We start from the raw sequence: 25135 nt of genomic DNA on the forward strand, positions 1-25135 counted from the left end.
TATCATCCCCATTTAACAGAAGAAGAAACTGAGGCTCAGCGACTTGCCCAAGATCTGGCAACTAGGAGGTGGCAGAGCCAGGATTTCAGTTCAAGCTATGTGACAACAGAGACCTCATTGCTGACCCTGAGGCCACAGCGTCGGTTGTACAGATGGGGACACTGAGGCCCCGGGGCCGCGTACTGGCTTGTGTCCGCGGAGCCATGACTTTTAGGGGGAGGATCCCGCTGCATGCCTCCCCTTCCGACTCCTAGGTCGCGGGGTGCCACTGTGGGGCTGCAGGCGGAGGGAGGCAACCAGGCCCAGCCGGGTAAAGCGCGTAGAGAGGCGCGAGAAGAGCCGAACGCTGCATCTAGGGGAGGGCCTCCGCGGCACCATGGCAACGGCGCGGCGGGAAAGCAGGAAGTGCGTCACCAGGGGAGGGACTAATAGGTGACATCCACCAATGGGAGCGCCGCGCCCGCGTTCGCCCCGCCCCGCAGGAGGAGCCGAGGCCGCCTTTCTGCCTGGGCCGCCGGCGTCGGGGGCTACGCCGGGGTACCGCGGTGGGTAATCCGGGTGCGGGGCCGCGAGGCTGCCAGGGATGGAAGAGGGCCGCGCAGAGAGGCGACGGAGGACGGAAGGTGGGGGTCAGGCCCCGGGGTCGGCCCGTGTCTGTACCGGAGTGTGGCGCTGGGGGCCCGGGGGCTTGGGGCTCCTCATTTCCTGATGAGGAAACTGAGGCCCAGAGAGGGGCAGGAAGGCAAAGTAGGCTGGAACCTAGGACCCCCGGCACACAGACATTGTTAAATCGTCGTACCAGGTGGACAAAGCGTTTTGCTCCTAATATTAGGTGAAAAAAAGCAAAATACAGAATTGTGTCCGAGCTGAATACGTAAAATGTCGCCTTTGTGGACCACCTCAGTTATCTCGCCGCCCTCTGCCCTTGTCCTAGAACTCCTTACTTTGTGCAAGTCCACAGCCTGGTATTTTAAAGCCCGGAGGCCAGACGTGGTCAGAATCCCGAATTTCTCGGATTTTCGAAAGGAATATGATGCATATATTCGATGTTAGGTCATACCTTCAATTGGGGTCTGGGGCAGCCTCTCGTAATCAAATACACTAATATTTTCACAGCTAAATATGTGCGTATTTACATCAAAGGAGGTAAAGGACCGCCATACAGAGTCTCACCGTAGGTCAGGTTTTCAAACTTAAAAGATTTTGGTTTTAGGACGTCTTTTGATTTGAGAATTGTAGGTAGAGCGGTCCTGATTTAATTGTAGGCTCCTGTTTCTCGCTTACCTGGACAGTTCCTGAACTGTTTGTTTTGCCACCCTTATGCCCATCACCTGGGCCCTCCGTCTCTCTTAACTCATCTTTTTAACATTTATTTCGGCTGGTATGTAACATATTTACATCCTTTTTTAATCAAGATATATAACATATCTGGGACTTCGGCTCGGGTCATGATCTCACGGTTCGTGGGTTCAAGCACTGCGTCGGGCTCTGTGCTGACAGCTCAGAGCCTGGAGCCTGCTTCTGATTCTGTGTCTCCCTCTCTCTGTCTGCCCCTCCTCTGCTCGCTCTCTGTTTCTCTCTGTCAAAAATAAATGTTAAAAAAAAATGTTAAGACCTATAACATATCTATAAAAATGTTTGCAACTGTAAATTTAAAGAATAAAAATAAAATAAACACCCATATATCCAGCATCAGGTTAGGAAATCGAACAATTCCATATCCGTAATGCCCAGGTTGAATCCTTTCTTCCCGTCACTAAAGACGACCGCCTCCCTGTATTGTGTTACCTAATCCCTTGTTTTTCTTTGTGGTTGTTACTATGCATCTGTAATGACTACCACGTATGTTTTGCTAGGTTTTATATTTTATAGAGGATCCTAATCTATATTTGTGTGACTTTATTTTTGCATGTAACATTACATATATGAGATCTGTCCATGTTGACGTGAGTAGCCCCATTTCCCTTACTTTCATTGCTCCGTGGCTATTTTGAATTCCGTGGCCTGATTGTAAATGGAGGCGTTCTTCAACTGATTGCCATTTAGACGGTTGCCAGATTTTTGCTGTCACACATTTCCTGAGGCAGATGTGGAAAAGGTTCTGTAAGTTATATACCTAACCGTGGATTTCTGGGGCTACCCGGGTTTGCTATTAATATCGAATCGTCTGAAGTGGTTTATAAGAAGAGTTTACCCTTCACCAGCCTCAGCCATTCTGAAGACTTTTTGCCTACACCTGGGGATGAATAAGACATTAATCACCGTGGCTTGAATACTCATTTGCCTGATGACCTTGAGATTGAGCATCTTTTAATGTATTTATTCATCATTTGTGCATCCTCTTTGCACATTTCTGTTGCTGATTTCTCGCTTACAGTTGTCTTCCCCTTACTGATATGTAGGGATTCTTTGTGTGTTCTGAGTATGAATCTTTTGTGGCTTCACTGTGTGTCACATACTTTCCAGTGTGTAGCTTTTCTTCTCTCTTTTTCTCCCACCCTCTACTGTTTCTGGTGAACAGAGGTTTTTAATTTTAATGAAGTAGAATTTATCGGTATATTCCTCTATGGTTTATGCTTTCTGTATCTTTTTAAGAAATTCTTCCCTGCCTTTGGCTCATAAAAGATGTTCCCCGGGGTGCCTGGGTGGCTCAGTCAGTTGAGCGTGCGACTCTTGATTTCAGCTCAGGTCATGATCTCAAGGTTCATGGGATTGAGCCCCATGTCGATCCTGCAGAGCCTGCTTGGGATTCCCTCCCTCTCTCTCTCTGCCTCTCCCCTGCTCTCTCTCTCAAAGTAAATAATTAACCATTAAAAAATAAAATCTTGGGGCGCCTGGGTGGCGCAGTCGGTTGAGAGTCCGACTTCAGCCAGGTCACGATCTCGCGGTCCGTGAGTTCGAGCCCCGCGTCGGGCTCTGGGCTGATGGCTCAGAGCCTGGAGCCTGTTTCCGATTCTGTGACTCCCTCTCTCTCTGCCCCTCCCCCGTTCATGCTCTGTCTCTCTCTGTCCCAAAAATAAATAAACGTTTGAAAAAAAAAAAATAAAAAAAAAAAATAATAAAATAAAATAAAATCTTGAAAAAAGAAAGATGTTCCCCTATATTGTTGTCCAAAAGTTTTATGGTGTTTCCTTACCTACGCTCTTCACCCTCCAAAAGATTTTTATGCATAGTCTGAGGTGAGGGTTGGGCTGTCTGTTTTTTCACATGAGGGTAATCTGTTGCCCTGGCACCTTTTATTGAAAAGCTTGCTTTGCTCTGGAGTTCCATTTCTCCAGCGTATCAGGTATTCATATCTGTGCGTTTCTGTGTCTGAGTTGTCTGTTCTGGCCCACTGGTCTTCTCTGGTCCATGTCTGTACCATTGTCACACATTGTTCCTTACTCGAGCTTCAGAATAAACTGCTAACTGGTGGAACAAGTCCTCCTGCCTTTATCTTCTCCCAGAATGGCGTTGCTGTTTTGCCTTTATGTTTTCCATGTAAATTTTGGAATGATCTCATCAAATCACTCACAGACACAAGAAGCCTATTGGGATGTTGATTGGAATCGCTCAGTTTGGATTTAAAAGTGGTTGCTTTCAACATTCCATCCTTAAGTGTGATGGTCACTGTAGGGTTTTGTCGATATCTTTAGCAGATAAAGGAAGTTTCCTTCAATTCCAAGTTTGTTAAGAGTTTTTAGTACCAGTGACTGTTGAATTTTATCAATCGTATTTTCTGAATCTATTAAGGTGATAGTAGGCTTTTTCTTCTGTATGCTGTTAATGTGGTGGCTCACACTGATTGATTTTTTTCCAGCTTTATTAAGACATTATTGACATAGAACGTTTGACTGATTTTTAAATGTTAAACTGCTGCCCGGATAAACCCAATTTGGTTACCATTTATTATCCTCTTTACGTTGCTAGTTCAGATTAACGTTTTGCTTAGGACCATTGCAGCTATGTTCCTGAAAGATACGTTTTCCTTTCTTTTGAAGTCTCTGTTAGATTTTAATGCCCAACATATGTCAACCTTATCAGATGATTTGGGGAGGGTTTGCTCTTTTTTGGGCTCTGAGATAGTTTTGTGACATTTGAAATCACTTCTAGAATGTTTGATAGGACTTCTTGATAAATCTTTCCGGATCTGAAGTTTTCTTTGTTGGGGGATAGATTTCCCACAGTGTGTCTTCAATGGTTATAAAACCTGTTAGGTTTTCAGATCATTCTTTAGTTGGTTTTGAATGGATTTCCTATAACTTTGCCTATTTAAAACTCATGATTATTATAAGTTGTTTATGTCTCTGCAATTAGTGTTCCTTTTTCATTCCAAATATTGTTTATTTGTTAGTCTTCTCTTGGAAGATCTTGTCAGAGGTTGGTCGCTTTTATTGTGTTGTTTTTTTTTCTTAAATTTTTAAAAATGTTTATTTATTTTTGAGAGAGAGAGAGATTGATTGTGAGCTGGGGAGGGGCAGAGAGGGACCCAGATTCTGAAGCAGGCTCCAAGCTCTGAGCTGTCAGCACAGAGCTCTATGTGGGGCTCGAACCCACAAACTGTGAGATCATGACCTGAATGGAAGTCAGAGGCTTAACCGACTGGGCCACCCGGGTGCTCCTATTATGTTTTTTTTTTTTTTCAAAGACTAATTTTCGTTTTGTTGATCTCAGGTATATGCTAACTTCATTAAATTCTGCTCTTTATTATTTAAGTTTCTTGAAATTCATGAAGAGAACTCCGGAAGAAAAGGGTTGAGGAGGGGGAAGGAGGAGTCCAATTTAGGATCTGTCGAGGCTGCATTTCCGGTGAACTGTTCTCAAGGAAGTTTCGCAGGCAGGCAGAGAAGCCGGCCATGAGCTGGCGTGTCTTCCTTCCTCCGAGGTCCAGCTGATGTGCTGCTTGGAAAGAAGAGCAAGCGACAGCCCGCCTTCTTGTGTGTCTCCTAGTCCTGTCTCCTTTAACCTCATCTTCTGCCTTAAAGAGAGCTCTTTATTATCCCCATCTTACGGACGAGAAGACTGAGGCTTAGGGAGATGAAGCTTGTTAGCTAGAAATGTTTTCGTGCCGTATTTGCCCAAGGTAACAGCCAGTTTCTTGTCCGGTCATGGCATCGCCTGGAGTGTGTATTAAAACCTCAGAATTCCAGCCCCTCTGTGGCCTGAACCTCCAGCGAAGGGGCCTGGGAATCTGTATTTTTCACGCACAGATTAGATGATTCTTAAGATGGAGCAGGTCTGGCAGACACTGGTCTCGGCACCACGTGTCTATTTCTAAACCCACGCCCTTTGCCTCCGCACGGTGCCACCACTCCGTGGCAAGGGCAGGCTTTTTGATCAGGACTCATGTGATGCTTTTATCAGCTCTGATCTCTGTGGTTTGTGGAAAGACGATGTTTTAGTAGAGAGCAAGAGATTGAAAAAACACCCCACAGCGACAGTCGTTTCATTAGCGGTTTGGGAGACGAGGAGGAAGCTAGCACTGGTTAAGCCAAGTCTGCTAGGAGTTCTTCAGGCAGCACACACCGTTCTCGTTTTATCGTGAGAAAACGGGGCCTCGGCACACTTGGTCCCAGTGAGCCTCGTGAGTGGCCGAACCAGGCTTCAGAGCCAGAACTGCCCAGTAGTAAAACTAGCCGACACGTAGGTAGCGCTCAGCCTGTCGCCGGGCTTTCACAGGTCCTACCCCTTGAACAGCATTAATTCTCCGGTGGACATTCTAGGGGTGGGCTCACCTTATAGATCAGAAACCGGGCCACGCCCCCTTTCACACACTTGGGTGTGGAGCAGGCTGCGTCCAGGCGTGCTGGCTGGCTCCAGACCCCCACTTCTTGCCGCCCCCCTCCCCCCCCCCCGACTAGTGTGCTTGCCCCTGACTTGCCTCCTTTCTGCTTCTGTGCTCTTGGGCGGGATGAACTGGGGTCTGCAAGCTGTCACAGAGGGGTAGTTGTGAACGCAAGGAAGCACAGACCCCAGAACTTGGCTTTCGAGCGCTCAGAGGTGACTGGGTGTCCTTTGCTTCTTTTCTTAGCGCCTTCGTGCACGCAGGGCGGCGCGCGGAGAGCGGGCATCATGACCGACGTCCACCGGCGGTTCCTCCAGCTGCTGATGACTCATGGGGTGCTGGAGGAGCGGGGCGTGAGACGCCTGCAGAAGCACTGCTATCGGGTCCATGGCCGTGAGTACCGTCTCCCTGTCCCCAGGGTGCCCGGGACCGCGCCATCGGCGGCCGGTGACACGGGTGTGAGCCTCGCCACCGGTCAGGCAGCACGCCTCACCTGGGCGTGCAGGTCTCCTCAGGCTCGCGCCAGCCCGTTTCTCACCTCCTCTTTGACCTCTTTTTTTTTTTTGTGAGCAAATCTGACATTTAGCCCAGTCGATGGGAACTTGAAGCGGCCTAGCTGTGGTTCACACCGGGGCCCCAGCATCTTCTCCAGCCTGCATTTCTTCATGTCTCAAATGAAGATAATTAAGCATCCTGGACACCGTGGAGGGAGGGGGGTTCGGAGGGTTAAGAGACAAGATGCGTCCAGAGTTCCTGGCCAGGCCCGGGGAACGCGCTCCCTTGGCCGTGGCCGGTGAGAGGGCCGCTGGGCACAGTGGGTGAGGGCACAGCCCTGGACTCAGCCAGACCCGGGGCAAGGGCCGCCCTGCCCTGTGCGGGGGGTGGGTGCTTGAAGCATCTCCTCAGTGGGCTGCTCAGAGGGGAGGGGAGGTAACACAGGCGAAGCACGCAGGCCGGGCCGGGCTGAGTTTTCAGTGACGGGAGGGAGCCGTAGAAACAGCAGAAAGGATGCCAGCATGTCAGTAAGATCCGCATTGGTAGCTCTCGTGGAGTTGAGCGTCAGTGTGGGGAGATCTTGTTGTGTGAAAGAGGAAGTGGATAAATTTCACTCGCTGCACGATGTCACTGCGTTAAGCTTTTTGTAAAACCAGGATTCTTGTTGTTCGTGAACACACACATCTGCGCATAAAGATGTAAGGGTGCACCGGAAGGATATGTGACAGACACACTTGTGAGGTGCTTGCCTTTGGGGAGACAACAGAAGACACCTTGGTCTTTATCCTCTTTTGGTCTTTCATTAAAGAAAAAAAAAAAAGAGTCGAAGCAAACAGGGTATTAGTAGTGTGGCCTAATAAACAAGCGTCACTTCTGATGAACGGGAGTACAGGTGTTTGTTTATATTTGTTTTTGTCTTTCTGTCTGCGTGTTTAGTTTTCAAGAGAAGAGCAGAAACTGCATAGAGGGAAGCCAGCCAAGAGGGGTGAGGAAAGGTATGCGTGGGGCGCCAGGGTTACGGGTGAAGGCACACGAGAAGAGGGGCCGCATTTAGGGACCGGCGCCCGGGGCACAGCAGAAGAAGCCAGATGGAGAGAGGTGAAGGGTGGATGGGAGCAGGAAGGCCGAGACGGAGGGTACAGAGACAGGCGCTTTTCCGTGACGAGTGGGAGGGAGAGCAGAGGGTGCGTAGCTTTGGGGGGACTGGCCCCTCGAGGCATCCCGTGCGAAATTCTGGGCCTGCTGGTCCACGCTGACAAATGAAATGCTTGCAGGCGTCCTACAGTGAGGAAACTTGTGTAACTTTGTGTGATCCCATGTATCCAGACTTCGTTGACCTGCGCCTGACATCCTTTGGGAGACCCCAGGCAGGAAAGCGCGATGTGTGGGAACAACATATGTTCTTTTGGCGTGTAGGTTTACACATCAGGAACAACCTGTCGTATAGACACCACGGTAATGGGGTTTCTTTTGTACTTAGTTCCGGGGACAGGGTGGACGTCTGGAAGGACTCGAAGCAGGGAAAGCACATCATTAGTGCTGGGCTGGAAGACTCTCCTTCTGGTGAAAGCATACCCGTTCTAGTTGGCCGGCGCTGGGGTGAATAGAGGGCTTTGGTGAGGGCCTCCTTTATGGAAAAGGAACATTACAGCTGCCAAGCTAGCTGTCCTTGCTCTGAAAAAACACAAGAGGATTTTAACCACCCACCCCTTGGTATGCTCCAGTGAAGGGCATAAGAATGTTTTTCTTAGTTTTTTGACTACATGGCAGTTCATTTCTGTTCGCCTTCAGTTTCTCATGTAAGTCCTAAATGTGGGCTTTAATGCTAATGGGGAAGTTTTGTAGCTCGCTGCAAGGAGCCACATGCTGCCTTAGTACTAAGAATGAAAGTGTTTTTGCCTTTGTTTGACCTTTAAAGCTGTTATGACCTAATTTAGGAAAGTCCTGTACAATATATCTAGGAATTAATTTATTCTTCATGTTTTATGTGCCCTATCTGTGCGTCAAGATAAAGTGACGGCTGGGTCATCAGGATAGAACTGTAGTTCATTTTCCCCTAGCCTTCATTTAAAAAAAAAAAAAAGAAGAAAGAAAAAAAAGCTCTTTCTCAAGGAGTGTTGTTATTTTAGAGATTTTCAAGCAAGGAACGTTAGAAAGAAATTATTCAAATTAAGTAAATACTTACAAGACCCACCATTATTATCTGTCTTTTGAAGAGATGCCCAGGAAAGTCCCCTTTTACCAACTGGAAAAACACTTAGCTTCTAAGATAATTATGAAACAGAAGGGTATTTGAGTCTTCTGCGAGTTATTGTGATTACAGTTTCCCATGGATTTTCATCCAGCTTATCAAAAATACTTCCTATTCTGGGCTCTGGTTTGGGCTGTCTTCTTCCTGTCACTAGTGGGAGAAATAAATTCCCCAGTTCTCTTGGCTAGCGAGAGTTCAGATTTCGTTCTGGCGTGCTGGCTTTGTAAAGCCTCGTGTCTGGACTCTCCGAGTGGCACCGGGGACCCGCGTGCGTGAAGAGGGCACGTTGGGTTGTGAGCCAGAGCTTGTGTACGTGCATGAGGTCACGCAGCACTGCCCGCCGTGGCCTCCTGTGGGCCAGGGCCCCGTGCTAGGGACTGGTGACATAGACACACAGCTTTTGCTTTTGCCTTGGGTTTCGTGAGTCATGCAGACCAGACTCGTGATTCCAGGATAAGCCTCCCTTGACGGAAGTAGGGACAGGAAGCCTAGGGAGTGATGGTTAAGAAGACTTGCATTTGAGGATTTCCACTTTTTTTTATTTTTAAATTTTTTTTAAAATTTTTTTTTTTTTTTTTTAAAGTTTATTTATTTTTGGGACAGAGAGAGACAGAGCATGAACGGGGGAGGGGCAGAGAGAGAGGGAGACACAGAATCGGAAACAGGCTCCAAGCTCCGAGCCATCAGCCCAGAGCCCGACGCGGGGCTCGAACTCCCGGACCGCGAGATCGTGACCTGGCTGAAGTCGGACGCTTAACCGACTGCGCCACCCAGGCGCCCCTTAGGATTTCCACTTTTGACCAAGATAGAGTAACAGGGACCGATTTACTTTCCTGTCTGAAACAATTAAAAGACGGACAAAATATCTGAAACCCTAGACTTTGGTCAGCGAAGCACAGTGATACCTTAAGAGACGGGCAGTGAAGGTTTTTTTCCCCTCCTGACACCAAATATGTGTTGTCTTTTCCAGCACCTCCTCTCCAGTTCTCTGGACACCAACTGGATGTTGGTCAGCTCGGTTCTGACACTGTTTACCGGGAGTTGGGGCCAGATCTCACGGTTACAGGGTTTCGTCCCACAACGCTGCCCCCATTTCGGACGCCAGTCTCAAGTCTGGGCCACCTATACTTCTGACTGACCGGCTAGCAAGTGGGGAGTCCCATGACCCCTTCCTCAGGTTCAGTAATTTGCTAGAATGGCTCACAGAACTCAGGAAAACACTTGACTTACATTTGCTGGCCTATTATAAAGGATATAGCTCAGGAACCGCCAAATGGGAGAGATAGATGCCTAGGGCAGGGTGGCCTAGGGGGGTGGGAGGGGGGCACGGAATTTCCACGCCCTTTCTGGGTGCTCTCTCCCGGCACCTTGATGTGGATCTCTAAATGCCATCATTTGAGGGTTTTCATGGAGATTTCGTTACAGATGCGTGGTCGATGATGAACCGGCCATCAGTGATTAGCTCCCCCTATCTAGTCCCTCTGTCCTTCCCCGAGATGGGGATGAGGCTGAAAGTTCCAGGCTTCCAATCAAGCCTTGGTCTTTCTGGCAGCCAACTCCCATCCTGAAGTTCTTTAGGGACCTGCCAAGAGTCGCCTCATTAGAACAAAACACTTGTGTTACCCTGATTGCTCAGGAAATTCCAAGGGTTTTAGGAGTTCTGTGCCAGGGACCAGGGATGACAACCAAGTATCTTTTTTATGCCACAGGCAAGAAGGGAATGAGCACTACAGTTGCCGGGGCTCACTTCCCTGAGTCTGTTTTCAGGCCATGGGGCGGGGCGGGGCGGGGGGGGCAGAGAACCTAAGCAGAACTAAACAGACTGGCTGAGCTGAGGGGATGGGGATGGGGGCTCAGGGAGACCAAAGCGCTGGCAGGTCAGAGTGGCAGAGGGGGTGCGCAGAGAGAGCTGGAGGTGGGGGCTGTCAGCTGAGGGCTGAGCTACCCGGTGAGCAGCCTGAGGCTGGGCAGAGATGTGGTGGGAAGGATAAAGAGAGGGGCACCGGCTGGGGGGGGGGGGCGCGCGGGGGGAGCAGAATCAGTCAGTTGAGCGGCTGACTCTTGGATCGGTTTTGGCTCAGGTCGTGATCTCACTTCTCTAGAATTCGAGGCCCGCGTCAGGCTCTGTGCTGATGGCTCTGTGCTGTGGAGCCTGCTTGGGGTTCTCTATCTCCCTCTGTCTCTCTCACTCTCTCTCTCAAAATAAATAAATAAATAAATCATACATACATACATACATACATACATACATACATACAAACAAAGACTGAAGCAGTGCCTGATGTCCACAGGGCTGGGAATCCTGCCCGCTCCAAGCACAGCGGCTTCCCTGGTAAGTTCTGCAGTGTTTAAGGAAGAGGTGCTACCAGTTCCACCCACGCGCCTCCAGAAAGTTGAAGACAAGGGAACGCTTCCCAGCTCACTTTCCGAGGCCTGAATTATCCTGATACCAGAACTAGACAATGACATTGCGAGGAGAGAAATCCAAAGACCAAGGTCCTTCATGAATATAAATGCTAAAATTTTAAACACACGGTTTTAGCAAATCGAATCCAGCAATATATAGAAAAGATGATACAATATGACCAAGGTGGGGTTTAGCCCAAGAATGCAGGGTTGGTTTAATATTTGAAAACCAACCCTGGGGCGCCTGGGTGGCACAGTCGGTTAAGCGTCCGACTTCAGCCAGGTCACGATCTCGCGGTCCGGGAGTTCGAGCCCCGCGTCGGGCTCTGGGCTGATGGCTCAGAGCCTGGAGCCTGTTTCCGATTCTGTGTCTCCCTCTCTCTCTGCCCCTCCCCCGTTCATGCTCTGTCTCTCTCTGTCCCAAAAAAAAAAAAAAAAAAAAAAAAAGAAAACCAACCCATGTAGTTTGCCATATTAACAGACTAAAAAAGAAAAACCATGTGATCGTGTCAGTAGTGCAGAAGACGCATTTGACAAAATCTGAGGTCTATCTTGGCATGATGCCCCAAAGGTTTCTTACAGGAAACTACAGGGGAGAAGCAGATTTACAGGACAGGCTTAGAGCAGGAGAGAGGATTCAACAGCTCTGCAGAGTTTAAAAACCTCACATGTATTCTTGACCAAAATCCCTTAGCAAAGTAGGAAAAGAAGGAAGGTTCTTTAACCTCCTAAAGGGGTTCTGTGTGCATCCTTCAGCTTCACATCATACATACTTCACTGTGAAGACTAAATACTTTACCCTAAAATCGGGAGCAAGACAAGAATGGCCATTCTAACAATCTCTGTTCTAGCCAGTGTACTTAGGCAAGAAAAAAAGAAAAGGCATTCAGATTGGAAGGGAAGAAGTAAAACCGTTGATTGAAAGACATGATCTTCTATGTAGAAAATCTGATGGACCTTCAAAAAAGCTACTAGAGCTGATAAGTAGGTTTGGTAAAGTGGCAGGATACAGGATCAACATCCAAAAGTTTGTGGTATTTCTATATGCTTGCAGTGAATCATCAGCAATTGAAATTTTAGAAAGTACCATTCAAGATAGCATTAAAAAATACAAAATACTTAGAAATAAATGTGACAAAAGTCTGTAAGGCCTGTGCACTGAAATGCACGAAACATTGCTGAGAGAAGTCAAAGAAGATCTAAATAAATGGAGAGACGCACCATGCTCGTGGGCTGTGAAACCCAATACTGTTAAGATAATCCGTTCTCCTCGAGAGTTGGTCTGTAGATTCAACTCAACCCCAGTCACACCCCAGCAGCACTTTTTGTAGAAATTCACAGACTGATTCCGAAATTCACGTGGAAATGTAAAGGACCTAGAAAGGCCAAAACAATTTTGAAAACGACAATCAAACTTGGAGGGCTAACACTGATGAATTAAAGTTAATTAAGAGTGACTACCTGATCTTGAGACATAATATATAGCTCTCCTATCAAGACAGTGTGGTATTGACTTAAAGATAAACTCGTAGAAGAGAGAGTCTAGAAATAAACCCACATGTGGATGGACAGCTACGTTTTGACAAAAACGTAAAGGCAGTTCAGTGGAAATATTCTTCAAAAAATGATGCTGGTATAATAATTGGATAACCCCATGTTTTAATGACTCTCGAGCCATGCTTTGCACCATATACAAAAATTAACTCAAAATGTAACATAGACCACAACGTAAAACCTGAAACCGTAACCCTTACAGAAGAAAACGTAGAAGAAAACCTTTGTGACCTTGGGTTCGGCAAAGCTTTCTTGAGTATAACACAAAGGTATGATCCGTAAGAGTACAAGTTGATAAATTGGGCTTCAGAATTTAAAAATTCTCTTTAAAATACACTGTTTAGGGAATAAAAAGACAAGCAAAATACTGGGAGAAAATGTTTGCAAATCACAATCCAATAAAGTACTCATATCCGGAATATAGAGAACTCCCCAAATCCAACAGTTAGGAAACATACAACCAAAAAAAAAAAAAAAAAAAATGAGCAAAAGACTTGAACAGACACTTCGCCGAACAAGTTCTATAGACGGCACATAGGCACGTGAAAAGCGCTCCGCTTCCTGAGGGCAACGCAGAATGAAGCCACAGTGAGATACGCTACGCGCCTGTTAGGCCAAACTTGAAAAGATTGCGTACCGAGTAGTGACGAGAGAATGAAGGCACTGGAACTCTCTCTGTTGGAATCTAAAATGAGTAGAGCCATTTTGAAAAAAACGCAGGCGCTTCTATGACGCAGCCATTTCTGTTTCAAGTATTTGTTTTTAGACTCAAGAGAAGCGAAGATACATGTCCCTACAAAGGCTTGTGTGTAAATATTCAGAGTGGTTTTGCTCGTAACGGCCACAGAGTGGAAACCTGGCCGTCCATCAACAGGCGAGCCTGTAAATGGGCTGTGGTAGGGTCTGTCTCCTGGAATATACTACCTGGTAGTAAAAAGGAACGAGCTGTTGCTACATGCTGCTATATGAATGAATCTCAGAGTGATTATGCTGAGTGGAAGAAGCAGGGGAAGAGATTACGTGTTGTAGCAGGACTCCATTTACGTGCAATCCTAGACAGCGTGTGCCTGGGTGAAGTGACAGGAAGGCCACTGGTTTCCTGGTGATGGTGTAGGGGAGGGTTGTGAGGGGTGAGAGAGAGAGATTACGAGAGTTTGAGGGAACTTTTGGGGGGTGAGGGGTCTATGTATTGTCTTGATTGTAGCGATGGTTTCTAGGGTGTACACATGTGTCAGAACTTACTAACTTGTGTCTTTAAAGAGGTACGGTTCACTGTATGTCAGTTCTGTCTCTCCAAAGCTATTTTTTTTTTTTAAAAATCTGAATTTGAAACCACTTTGCAACTTGGTGGCTGTATAACCTTGGTCGAGTCACTAAGCCTCAGGGCTTCAGTTGTCCTAGCTGTGAAGCGGGGCTGGAGATATCTGTCACCCAGGGTTATTTGTGAAGGTTATGAAGATACTGTGTGGCAGGTGCTTAAAGCCTCTAAGTGCCCGAGATGGTGAAATTTAGGGGATAAATCAGGTGCGCGGAATAGAGCTCATTCCTGCGGTCCGGTGAGGCTCTGCGTCCTCTGTGCTGGCCTCTACGGGAATGATTACACCATCCAGGAAATGTATCCTTTCTGTCCTGTATCCAGGGTGTACCGGAGGAGCACCTTGCTTGAAGTCTGACTCACAAGAGAGTTGGGAAGTGGTTATGGAACAGTCACGTAGCCATGGAAAGTTTCTTTGGTTCGGTTTCCTGGAAAACAGAACGAACGTCGGAAGCCTGAATTCTGAAGCCTTCACAAGTGGCCCAAGGCCCTTGGGGAGGAGGTGCTTAAGCCTGATGATTTGGTCACAGAATGGTGCTGCCCAGTGTGGGGCTTGAGGGTGTGCCAGCCTGGAGGCTGACTCTTGGTTGGAACCTTTATTCCATTTATCACGTGGCTTTACTGAACAGAAGCAGAAGGTTGCCGCGGCCCACAGTTGTCTGACGACGACTCTGAGTCCCTGGCCTCGTTAAAATGTTCTGGGTCTGGTCTTCTGTGTTTTGGTTGGACAGGTTCGCTTTTTAGGGAATCGCGGGGTCCAGCCTGCTCACCTTACAGACGCGGAAGCGGAGACCCCTGGGAGTCGGGTGTGCTGTCACCCAACACCCAGCTGCTTCTCACACCAGCTCCAGCCCCCCCACGGTCACATGCTGCCTCCCGCATCAGTGGCTCGCTTGCAGAGTGCCTTCTTCACTGGAGCTCCTTGGGTTGCTTTTTAAACTTGTTTTTTATTTTGAAATAATTCCAAACTCACCAGAAAACCGTAAGAATAGTCCAGGGTCCAATAGCCCAATTTGAAGCTCTGTCATTACCACCAAATTCTTCAGGGAATGTCTCCTCCCGGCAAAGACATTCTCCTGTCATCATAGGATAACCATTCAAATCTGGGCATTAACGTTGAGGATTCCCTGCCCTCTCATCTGCAGACCCCACTGGAGTTTTCCGGTTGTCTCAATATTGTCTTCTGTAGCAAAGGGCCCACCGCGGGGTCACGTGTTGCGTTTGGTTGTCTCTTTAGACGCCTCCAGTCGGGAATCATTCCTCAGTCTTTCCTTGACTTTTATGACCTTGACATTGTTGAAGATTACAGCTTATTTATTTATTTATGTTGATTTATTTTTGAGAGAGAGAGACAGAGACAGAACACGAGTGGGGGAGGGGCAGAGAGAGAGGGAGACACAGGATCCGAAGCAGGCTCCAGGCTCCGAGCTGTCAGCACAGAGCCTGACGTGGGGCTTGAACCCACGAACTGTGAGGTCATGACCTGAGCCAAAGTCAGATGCTTAACCGACTGAGCCACCAGGTGCCCCAGGTTAGTTATTTAGTAGAACAGAGCTGATAGAAATCCAATGTGAGCCACATCTGTAATTAAAGTTTTCTGGTGGCCACATCAAAAGAGGTAGAAAGAAACAGGTGCAATAGCATTTTAACATGTAACGAATATACAAAAATTATTAATGAGATATTTTCCATTCTGTAATAGCACGTCTTTGAAATCCAGGACGTATTTGACACACAGGACATACCTAATTCGGACGAGGCACAGTGCAAGTGCCGGGCCACCCCGGGCCTGGTGGCTGCTGTATCAGGCAGCATAGCTGTGGAATGTTCCCTCAGTTCGGGTTCGTCTGGTGCCTCCTCCTGGTTCGGTTATGGGTGTACTTTTTCGTTCGGCAGAAATGTTGTAGAAGTGGTCGTGTCCGCATCCCGCCCGGTGGCGCGTAGTGTTGACTCAGACGCGCCTGCCGGGTCTCTGCGCTGTGACGTCACTCTCCCCTGATTCTGTGACTCTGATTCAGAAGCACTTTGCAGGGAAGCTCTTTGAGGCAAAGCACATGTACCACCCTTACGCCCTAGATGTAGTATCCGTTGGTGTTTCTTCCCCAGCGTCCTTTCTTTTCTGGCGCTTGTCAGATGGCCGTGAGTGCCCTCTGTATTCCAGCACTCACATTTTGTCGTCAGTTGTATGCTCGTTGTTGTATGTTAAGTGTAGGGGGTCTTTTCATTATCTGTGGTCCTAAGGACAAATTAGGTAGAATCTCTACACTTTTCGATGAAACAAATTAAGATCCGACGTTATTTCAGCGAGCAGAACAAATACTACGGCGTTCGAGCGAAAAACCAGTTAACCGAAACGAATGTACCGAAAATAGACGAGCCACCACAGTATGAGAGGAACATTGGGGTTTGACAGATATTTTCCGCTTTTTTCAGACCTCGTGCCTGCCTTCATCCTAGCTCTGCTTTTCTCCTGCTGAGTGACACGGCTGTTGGCCTCGCCGCGCCGGTGCCTTCCCAGGACTCAGCGCGCGTCAGCAGAGGGTCACAGCGACGTTGACGCTTGTGCTGTTCATCTCGCGTGTGCAGTGGCGTCTGTAAGCGTCTTCTCTTTCCGGGGAGGACTCGGTGGTAATTAGAAGCTGGCTCCCAATAAACATCCCCCTACTTTTAATGATCCGTCGTACCGTTTTCCCCCTTGACTGTAAAGAACAGTTAGTAGACTTACCACCGTCACAACCCGCTCGGCTTCCCAGTTAAAGGGGATTTGGCATGTAGTGAGCGTGAAAGGCGACGTCTAAAATGGCACTGGGTGAATTTTTGAACACAGAGAAGTCCACAACTCACTGTGCTTCGACAGGAATCTCGGGTCTCAGCAGGCTCCATGACCACGAGGAGACAGACGTTGTCCTCACATCCCTGGCTCCTGAAGGACCCGATGGGTCCAGATCCCAGCCCACTCTTGACCGTGTGTAGCTCAGGCGCCCAGGGCGGGACGGATCCACAGCGGCCGGCGCGGATTTCTGCGCGTTCCACGCTCTTCCAGGTGTAGACGTCACTGGTTTTGGGTTGTGTTTTGTACTGGGTCCCAAACACAAGGGAGGTCGTGTGTGGGCAGTGGAGGGCTGGGGATGAATCCGGATTGTCACGGGTAAGCTCTGGCCAGAGCAGTGAACCATTTCTTCGGACAGAGGTTTAAATCGGGGACTGGGAAAGTTCTTTCAGTTTCTGAGCCTCAGCTCTCTGTTTGACGAAGGAAGTCTCACCTACCTCATGGGACACTTGTGAGGGTGTGCAGGGAGACTTCTGTCATATGCCTGGTGCAAAGTACTTCCTGGTGTGTGTTCAGCACGTGCCCCTTGCTGCCCCTTCCTTCCTCTGTGGTCATCTGACCCCACGGGCCCGGGGACAATCAGGAGACCCGTCAGGCTGCTAAATAGTGCGACAGAGACCAGAGGACTGAACTTCTGGTGCTGAGAGTTTTCTCCAAAAATCCAGAAAGTGTGGTCACGGTTTCCTAGCGGGAGGAAGTCACGCGTGTGGTACTGAGCTGGGAAGGCGCCCTGTGGGCCGGCGGCAGGCCCGCGCAACTGCAGTGCAGAGCCGGGGGCGCGCCTCGGGATCACAGATGAGCCACCGGGGGCCGTGCGGAGAGGGGCCGCCGGGACCTGGCCCCTCTCTGGCTGTGCGTGGTGACGGGGTAGAGGGCTAGAGTGGGCACCGGGAGACCGTGGGAGGCTGGTCCACACCGTGGGGAGAAGGTGAGGGGGCCGTATGTAGGGAATTGGAGAAAGTGGCCAGTCTCCCCCTGACCGCGCTGGGGGCCCACTCACAACACCGGGCCGCCTTGCTGACCCCTGCTGGGCACGGGGCCCTGAGCTACGTCTCGCACGTGGACCTGGGCAAAGACCACCCCGAGGCCGCGCATTCAGAACAGAGCGTGCTCGGGCAGGGGAGGCGCTCACCTCACCTGCGTCTCGGTAGAGACTCCAGGGCAGGTAGGGGAGTGGGGAGAGTGGAGGGCTTCGGTGTAGCCTGACCGGAGGCTGGCGGCCCGGGAAGCTGGAGGCGGGCTTCCTAGAAGCGGGACACCCCGCCCCCGGCTGGGGGAACATGTTTGGCTACCTCCGGCTGGCGTCCTAAGTTGGACACAGGAACGAACACTTAGGGAAGCTGTCAGTTACAGAGCGAGTCCTGGCCACCCTGAGCCAGTTATCGTGGGGGCTGTTGTCTGGTGTCCTGGGCCGGTTGCTGGAGATGGAGGTCTGGCCTCCTGCGGGTCTGGCTTCTAGGCGGCAGGCTGGCGCCCCGGGCTGGTTCCTGTGGATGAGGGGTTCCTCCTCTGGGCTGGGTGCTGCGGACTGTGGGTCAGAGCCCTGTTCTTGCACGTTATCTGCCTTTGGCTTATATGGCAGTATTTCAGGCTTTTCATGATTATTATATTGGTTATAGTGATCTGTGATCAGGGATTACCACTCACTCAAAAGCTCAGATGATGGTTAGCATTTTTAGCAATAATGTATTTTTAAATTAAGGCACACACTGTTTTTGCAGACCTGACGTCATCATGTGTTTAATAGATTCCAGTGTAGCGTGACCGTAACTTTTCTATGCACCGGGAAACCGAAAAATGCGTTTGACTTGCTTAATTGCGACGACACTTTATCGTGGTGGTTTGGAACCAAGCCCACGAAAGGTCTGAGGTCTGCCCGTGCTCAGTCTCTCAGAAGAATGAGCGTGACACAGTCTGTTCCTTCGGGTTCTCCACCGCCTCTTATCTGGTGGCTCCGGGAACACGATGGCCTCGTTCGTCATCGTGTCTCTTTATGGCAGGGTCACAGCCCACGTCAGAATTCGAAAACTGGGGACTGTCAGTGGTCTGTAGCGGACGGATACGGATTGTTTGCCCTACAGTGTTTTAAAAATTAATTCCCACGTTAAAAAACAAACACTGACAGAGAGACTTGTCACAAAAATCCAAAGACTGGGTCTGTGGCAGGAACAGAGGAAGTCCTGCTCCTCTCGGGGGACGCGCGTTCCCCACTTCACCCGCTGCGCCCGCGCTGGTCCACGTCTGTGCTTCTGCCTGGCGTCTGCGGGCGTCTGATTCTGTCAGGAGCAGCAGGCTGTGCTCAGATGAAAGCTGGGGAGGAGGAAGCCTGCACACCCGGAATGAGGCACAGCCGCTCTGGTTTTAGGGGGTGGGCGGCCACCCCCCGCGGAGCCCCTGCATCAGTTCCTTGGGGATCCCTGGTGGGGGGAGTGGGGGGCCACCGCAGGTCCCAGTGGCAGATGGCCCACCTGTTGTCAAGGGCGGGGACGAAGTGACATGCGCACGAATGGAATCGGTAGTGAGGTTCTGCTGCAGGCGGCTTAGTTTTCTGTGATGAGTCACGTAATTCAGGATGCTGCCCGGCTCAGCACCGTCCTGAGGAGGCGGCACTGTTCTGTTGCCGACCGCAGCACTGACCAACACACCCCTGGTGAGGGGGCTGGCCGATAGGTGGGTTTACCGCACAGACGGACACGGTAGGCGCACGTCCCCGTCACCACCGGCCACGGTGTCGTCGTGGGTCTTGGAACACTTGGTGCCTGTGGCCAAAACGCGGGAACTGTGCCAAACAGTGTAAAACAAGTTTTATGTGCTGTTATTTGAAGCGAGGCCCCAGAGCAGCCTTTCTAACTAAAATAATCTGTTGATTTAAAAAACAAAACACGGCAAAAAGAGTCTCTGTGGACTTGCAGACAGATCTCTGAGATTTAAAAACTGTCCGTTACTAAAAGCCTCTCCACCCCGAGCCATCAGAGCTCTGAGCGAATCTACCTTGTCAGAGGGCACTGCCCCGTTTCTCTTTTTCGATTCAGAAACCTGAGGGTGAAGGCATCGAGTGATACTGTTGAGCACTGAGGTATTTTTTTACCCTTAAATGGGAAAAGTCACACAGAAAAGTCAAAGAATACAGTGAGGCCCGTCCATCGCCCAGCCACGGTGGCAACTCATGACTAATTCTGTTTTATCTGCTTACCTCCTACCTCCTTAACCCTTGTTATTCTGAAGTAATTCTCAGACATCGCGGTGTATCTAAGCAACATTTTTTCTTTGTTTTAATGAATGCTCGAGGCCATTTGTCGCTGTGCCAAACTAAAGGCCAGACATCTGATTTCCCGTCTGCACCGGGTCACTTACGGGTCCTGTGATCTCTGGTAAGCCCTTAAGCTCTGTGGCCCTTGGTGTCCGTCGACGTGCAGACCGTGCTGCGCCCCGGCTCCCCGGGTGGTTGTTCGTGAGGCTCTGCGGAGATCACGAGGGAGAGGAACCGGGGCACCGAGTGAAATGGTGCACAGATACAGAGAGCGACTTATCTAATGTATCTGCCACATGAAAGACGGCTTCTTCCCCCTGCTCTTCTCAGCACCGTGAACCAGCCAGACTTGGGGAGCGGTGTCGTTGTCGGTTCCCAGCTCTCTCCCACGTATCCCACTGTCCGGGGAGCCATTTCGCCCCAGGCCGGTGGATGTGAAGGTCACGGGCTGAGACGTGCCCCCCGCCCCCACTCCCCCACTGCCGCCGCCCCGTGTCTCTGCCTGCCAGCCTTTCCCGGCCCGGGGGCGGGGGGCTGCTCTGCGCCCTATCCTCAGCTCCGTGCTCAGGGGGGCCACCCGGCCGGCCCATCAGACGAGAGGCCTGTCACGGGGCGGGTTGGCCTGCAAGTGGTTCCGTCCCTTGGGGTCTTTAATTTTAGGCTGTTATTTCCTCTACCTAAAAATAGTGTTTTCTATCTATAGTGCCTAGTTTGGAACAAAACTGTTTGTGGCTCAGAAGTTAGGGCAGCAGACTTCCTGACCGCCCGCTCGCCCGCCCGCCGCCCAAGCGTGTGGTGTGCCCTGGGTTCCAGTAGCCTGCTGGGAAACAAGGACCCAGCTTAGCAGGCAGGGGTTTGTTGGTTAAACTAAAACTGAATTTTGAAAGAAAAGGAAATAGTATATATAGAAGTGGTCAGAGGAAAACAGCCTCCGAGTGAAGCAGCCTCGCTTGTCAGAGGGATGGTGTCCTCTTTGGTTGGTGCTGCCCCAGCCTGTGGACTGCCCTGAGTCCCCCCACCCCCGCCTGTGTTTTAAGTTTATTAGTCTATTTGGAGAGGCAGAGACAGTGCAAGCAGGGGAGGGGCAGGGAGAGAGAGAGAATCCCAAGCGGGTTCCGCGCTGTCAGCGCGGAGCCCGACGCGGGGCTCGAGTTCATGGAACTTCGAGATCGCGACCTGAGTCGAAATTAAGAGTCGGATGCTTAATTGACTGAGCCACCCAGGCGTACCTGAGTCCCCTTTTACAAATTGTCCCATCGGAAGGGCATTTCCTGCTAAAGAAGGAGCTGTTCTGTCCTCTTCCTGGGCCTTGGGCTGTCAACCCCGCAACATGGCAGAGCGTGTGTTCCCAGAGAACACTCGCTCTGCTCTCCAGGGGCCCTGTGGCTTCATGCCCAGGAGCTTGGGAAGTGGTGTCGGGCAGGCCCGGGTGCCCTATCTAAGCCGTGGGAACTCTGGGTACGTGACTGAACCCTCCCCAAGCCTCTTGTAGAGACAGATGATACTAACGGCTCACATTATGGGTCTGTTCTCACTGTGCTGAAGGGAGCAGGCTCCTGAGTGGCGCCCAGCACGCATTAAGGTGAATTCCAGCCACACAAGCGTAGGCTCGCCGTGTGCGGCCCAGTTTTGCCGTAGCCCACGGGGGAGGCCCTGGTACAGCCTGCTCCCACGTAGAGAGGACCCGGGGCGGGGGGTGACGTAAGATCCATAGACCTTTGCTCAGTTCAGACGTGGTGCCGAGCATCCTGGTTCGGGTGTCTCCCGCTCCCAGAGGAGACAGCAGGGTGGGGCCAGGGCCGGGCTCCTCACTTCTTGGAGCTGGTCGTCCCGTGGTGCTGATAGCGGGTCGGTGGTGTTGAGGGACCCAGGCTCTGACTCAGCTCAACCTGCAAAGGCAGTGACTTGGAAACTTAGCTCGAGCCTGCCTCTTTTCTCAGTTGGCTCGGGATCCTGAAGGGAGGACTGATGTTATGAATTTTCTGAAGCCCGTCAGTCGTAGAACCAAGAAGTGTGTGATTTTGTCTTTTATCTCATGCCCTTTATCATGACCCTGGACTCAGGCTCCAGGGCCAAAGGGACCCTTTGACAGTCCTTTGGCCCAGCGTGTTCGCACGGGTCTACAGAACATAGCTGCTCCACAGGGGCCTTGGGGATAGGGCGGGGAGTGGGGGCACAGCAGTGAGAACAGCTCACCATAAGACCCGAGGTCCAGAGGCTCCCGTCTGGTGGGCACCCTTGACGTGCATGTCAGGGATCTTGGCAGCAAGTGATCGATCCCGGTTCTGGCCAACTTTAAAAGAACCGTGTTGGGAGGCTGGTGGGAAAGGGACACACAAAGACTGGTTGACAGCTAGGGGCCAGGCTGGGGAATGGGCAGGACCCCAGGGGCACGAGGACACAGGACGACCTTACGGCCAAAGCCTTCCTCGCTTCTCTGTGCTTCCTCCCTCTCGGGGCTGAGCTGGAGCCTCCCGGTGGCCCTCCTCTTGTTGCTTCCTAGACTGGCCCACACCTGGCTGACCTCCGATCTGGCCCCCTCATCTTCCTGCCTCCTGGTTCTCTGGATATGGGTTCCTGGAATTATTCTCCTTCCAAAATCACACATAGAGGGGAAAGACAGTTAAAAAAAAAAAAAAAAAAAGCTAGGGTCTGGTTAGGGATGGAAATTGCTGTTGGCAGCTGAAAATTACCAGGTGACTCTGGTAGTTACCAAATCTGGGGTGGGCAGATTGTAGCTGGAGCCAAGGGATCAGGGAAGGCAGTGCTTGAGGAGGCCTGCACGGGAGGGGATGGGAGGGGACATGACCGGGACCCGGGGGGGGTGTGGGGGGGGGGGCGGGTGGCGGGTGGAGTGAGGGCTGGCGCTATACAGAGGGTTTGGGGGGTGTGTTCTAGACACATGTGAAGCTGGAGGTGAGGTGCAGGGGGTGATGAGAGAAAGGGGGGGACTCAGCTGGGGTCCCCCAGAAAGGTAAGGCAGGACTTGTCCCCTAAAACTCAAATCCAGGAGCGGTGTTACTGAACACGAGAAGTTTATTCTTAGGGGATGATCAAGAGGGAGACAGCATGGCACAGGGCCCGAGAAACACGCACAGCGTCAGCAGCAGACAGGGACACGGACGTGGCCTTGACGTAGGAAGCCGTGTGGTCAGGGAGGGTCAGAGGGGAGAGAACGTGAGCCGTGGAGCAGGTGGTTGGTTTCTGCAGTGAGCACGGCAGTAGGAAGTGGTTGTTGTTGGTGTTGTTGTTAAGTGAAAATCCAGTGAAAACGTTCACGGTTCTGAAAACCGAGGCTGGACAGCACGGCACAGGAGGGTGGGAGAGGGGGAAGGGCCGAGCGGTTCATACCCTCCACGCACACAGGGTATCTGGAAACTCCGACGTATTGGAGTGTTTGTGATCTGCCCACAGGGTACATTTTTTCTGAACGACACCCAGGAGTGGCCTTTCCAGTGGAAAATGTGCAGTGTCACTTTCAGAGGGAGGTGGGACTTGCCATTGTGTCATATTGGGTGGACCGAGTGGCTCCTGCCCGGGGAAGAGCCCTGTCACTTGCCCTGTCGGTGAGGGGTGGCTCCCGAGTGCCTGGTCACCACGAAGCCAGGCTCCTGGGCCGGCAGGCGGGGGGCGGGGCTCTGTGGCAGAAAGGGCTTCTAGGCCCTCACGCTTGGTGTGGAAGAGGAAGAAAGGCGAGGCCACTGTGCACCGGGGGCCGCAGAGGACATTTCGTGGAAAAAAGTCCTGTTTGAGCTGGCTTCCGTAAAGAGTAGGCAGAAACGGGGGGTGAGGAGGAAGAGGCCTTCCAGAAAGGAGGGGGTGAGCAAAGGCCCGGAGGGAGGAAACGCTGTCCAGGCTCTGATCACAGGCTTTCCAGCAGCTGCGACCAAATTCTATTGTCCCGCTGTCCTCACAGTTCGTGTCCCCGTACCACCTGTGGATACTGTACCGCCCAGTATCAGTAACAATACTGACTTGTTATTTAAACACGTCTACTTAAAAAGGAAGCTTTGAGGCCTGCTGAGATTTGCATATTAATGTTATGTCATGGTCTTTGTCATTAGCTTCCGTGGGCCCCCCAGGGTCCCCCCGTACCTGTGTCAGAACGGTCTCCTTTACGTGGCCCACGTGGCTGTGACCTTCACTGCCACCAGCGTGACCTGCTATTTTGTCAGCTTTAACCATGGGCTTAGAAATCTCTCTCTCTGTAGGAAGCCTGATACAGGTAAAGCTCAAGTGCCTTGGGATGTGATCCCCTCCTCTGTGTCTCCCTCCTGACGGTGGCTTTAGTCATCAGCCTAGTGGGTGTCTTTCCAGGCCTTTCTCCTGCAGTGTTGTTTCATTGGTTTCATTGTCGTTCCTAAGGTAAGTGGTATCATATTGTCGGTTTTTATGATGGCTCCTTCTCATAAATCTGTTGAAGTTACTTTAATAAATGAAAACAGTAATAAATACTTCTTGTTTAGAAAAAGGATCACAGTACACAGAAGGGTAATTCCAAGACGCAAAGCCGACTACGTCCTTTCTCTCCTTCCCACTCTGAAGGGCTGCCTGTGGCCCGCAGGGGAAGGTGACACGTTGCCCTGGTCTCCGGGGCCCTGCGCCAGGGCTCCCGCCGCCCCTGCAGCCTGGTGGACCCCAGGCCTCTTCCCTCCACTCACTGCAGCCCCGGGCTCTGTCCCTACACCTCCTCCGTGGGCTGGTGGCCCCGGGCGGGGGGACTGGGCAGCGTGGAAGCGGGACAGCACACGGAGCCGGGAAGGGGCCGGAGCCAGTGAGCCCGCCCTCCTCTACCCCTTGGCCTGGTCACCGAGTTAGGGGAGGGTGCTAGCACCTGCCTCCGAGGGCAGCTGGCAGGATGGACTCACGACTGTGACAAGCACCCAGCACAGCCTCTCACTGGGGGCCAGGGGTGGTGCTCAGTGTGAGCTGCTGCTCTCGCCCTGCTTGTCGTGGGTCTTCACTGCCGCCCGCCGTCCCCGGGCCCGGCACTTGGGGCCTGGCATGGGAGCGTTCGGTACGCGTCTGGATGGCGGATAAAGGGAAGATGGGATAGAGACGGACCCGGCACACGTGAGGCCGTGCGGGCACAGGCTCCGCGTGGGGAGGGGCGCGGAGCAGGGAATAGGGGGCGGCAGGCCGGGGGCTCCCAGCGAGGACAGGGAGAGCGCGGCAGGCTCGGACGCCGTTTCCCGGCCCTTCCTACGCACAGCGCCCTCCCCGTCTGCACACTCAGGGAGGAAGGGGCCACACAGACTGGCATCCACCCA

The 25135-nt window shown here is 51.2% G+C and overlaps 1 protein-coding gene across 3 annotated transcripts in view; it reads left to right on the forward strand.

Moving 5' to 3' along the window:
• Positions 1-469: 469 nt before the first annotated feature.
• Positions 470-25135, forward strand: part of NSMCE1 (NSE1 homolog, SMC5-SMC6 complex component) — a 31553-nt gene continuing 6887 nt past the window's right edge. For 2 of the 3 annotated variants that reach the window (XM_043560254.1, XM_043560256.1), the window contains exons 1-2: positions 470-623; positions 6011-6157. In XM_043560254.1, the coding sequence (XP_043416189.1) occupies positions 584-623; positions 6011-6157 (187 nt within the window). In that variant the 5' untranslated portion in view covers positions 470-583. The remainder of the gene's footprint in view (positions 624-6010; positions 6158-25135) is intronic. The other variant, XM_043560255.1, reaches the window with a different exon arrangement.

Source organism: Prionailurus bengalensis, chromosome E3 (assembly GCF_016509475.1).
Source record: "Prionailurus bengalensis isolate Pbe53 chromosome E3, Fcat_Pben_1.1_paternal_pri, whole genome shotgun sequence".
NCBI classification, from domain to species: domain Eukaryota; kingdom Metazoa; phylum Chordata; class Mammalia; order Carnivora; family Felidae; genus Prionailurus; species Prionailurus bengalensis.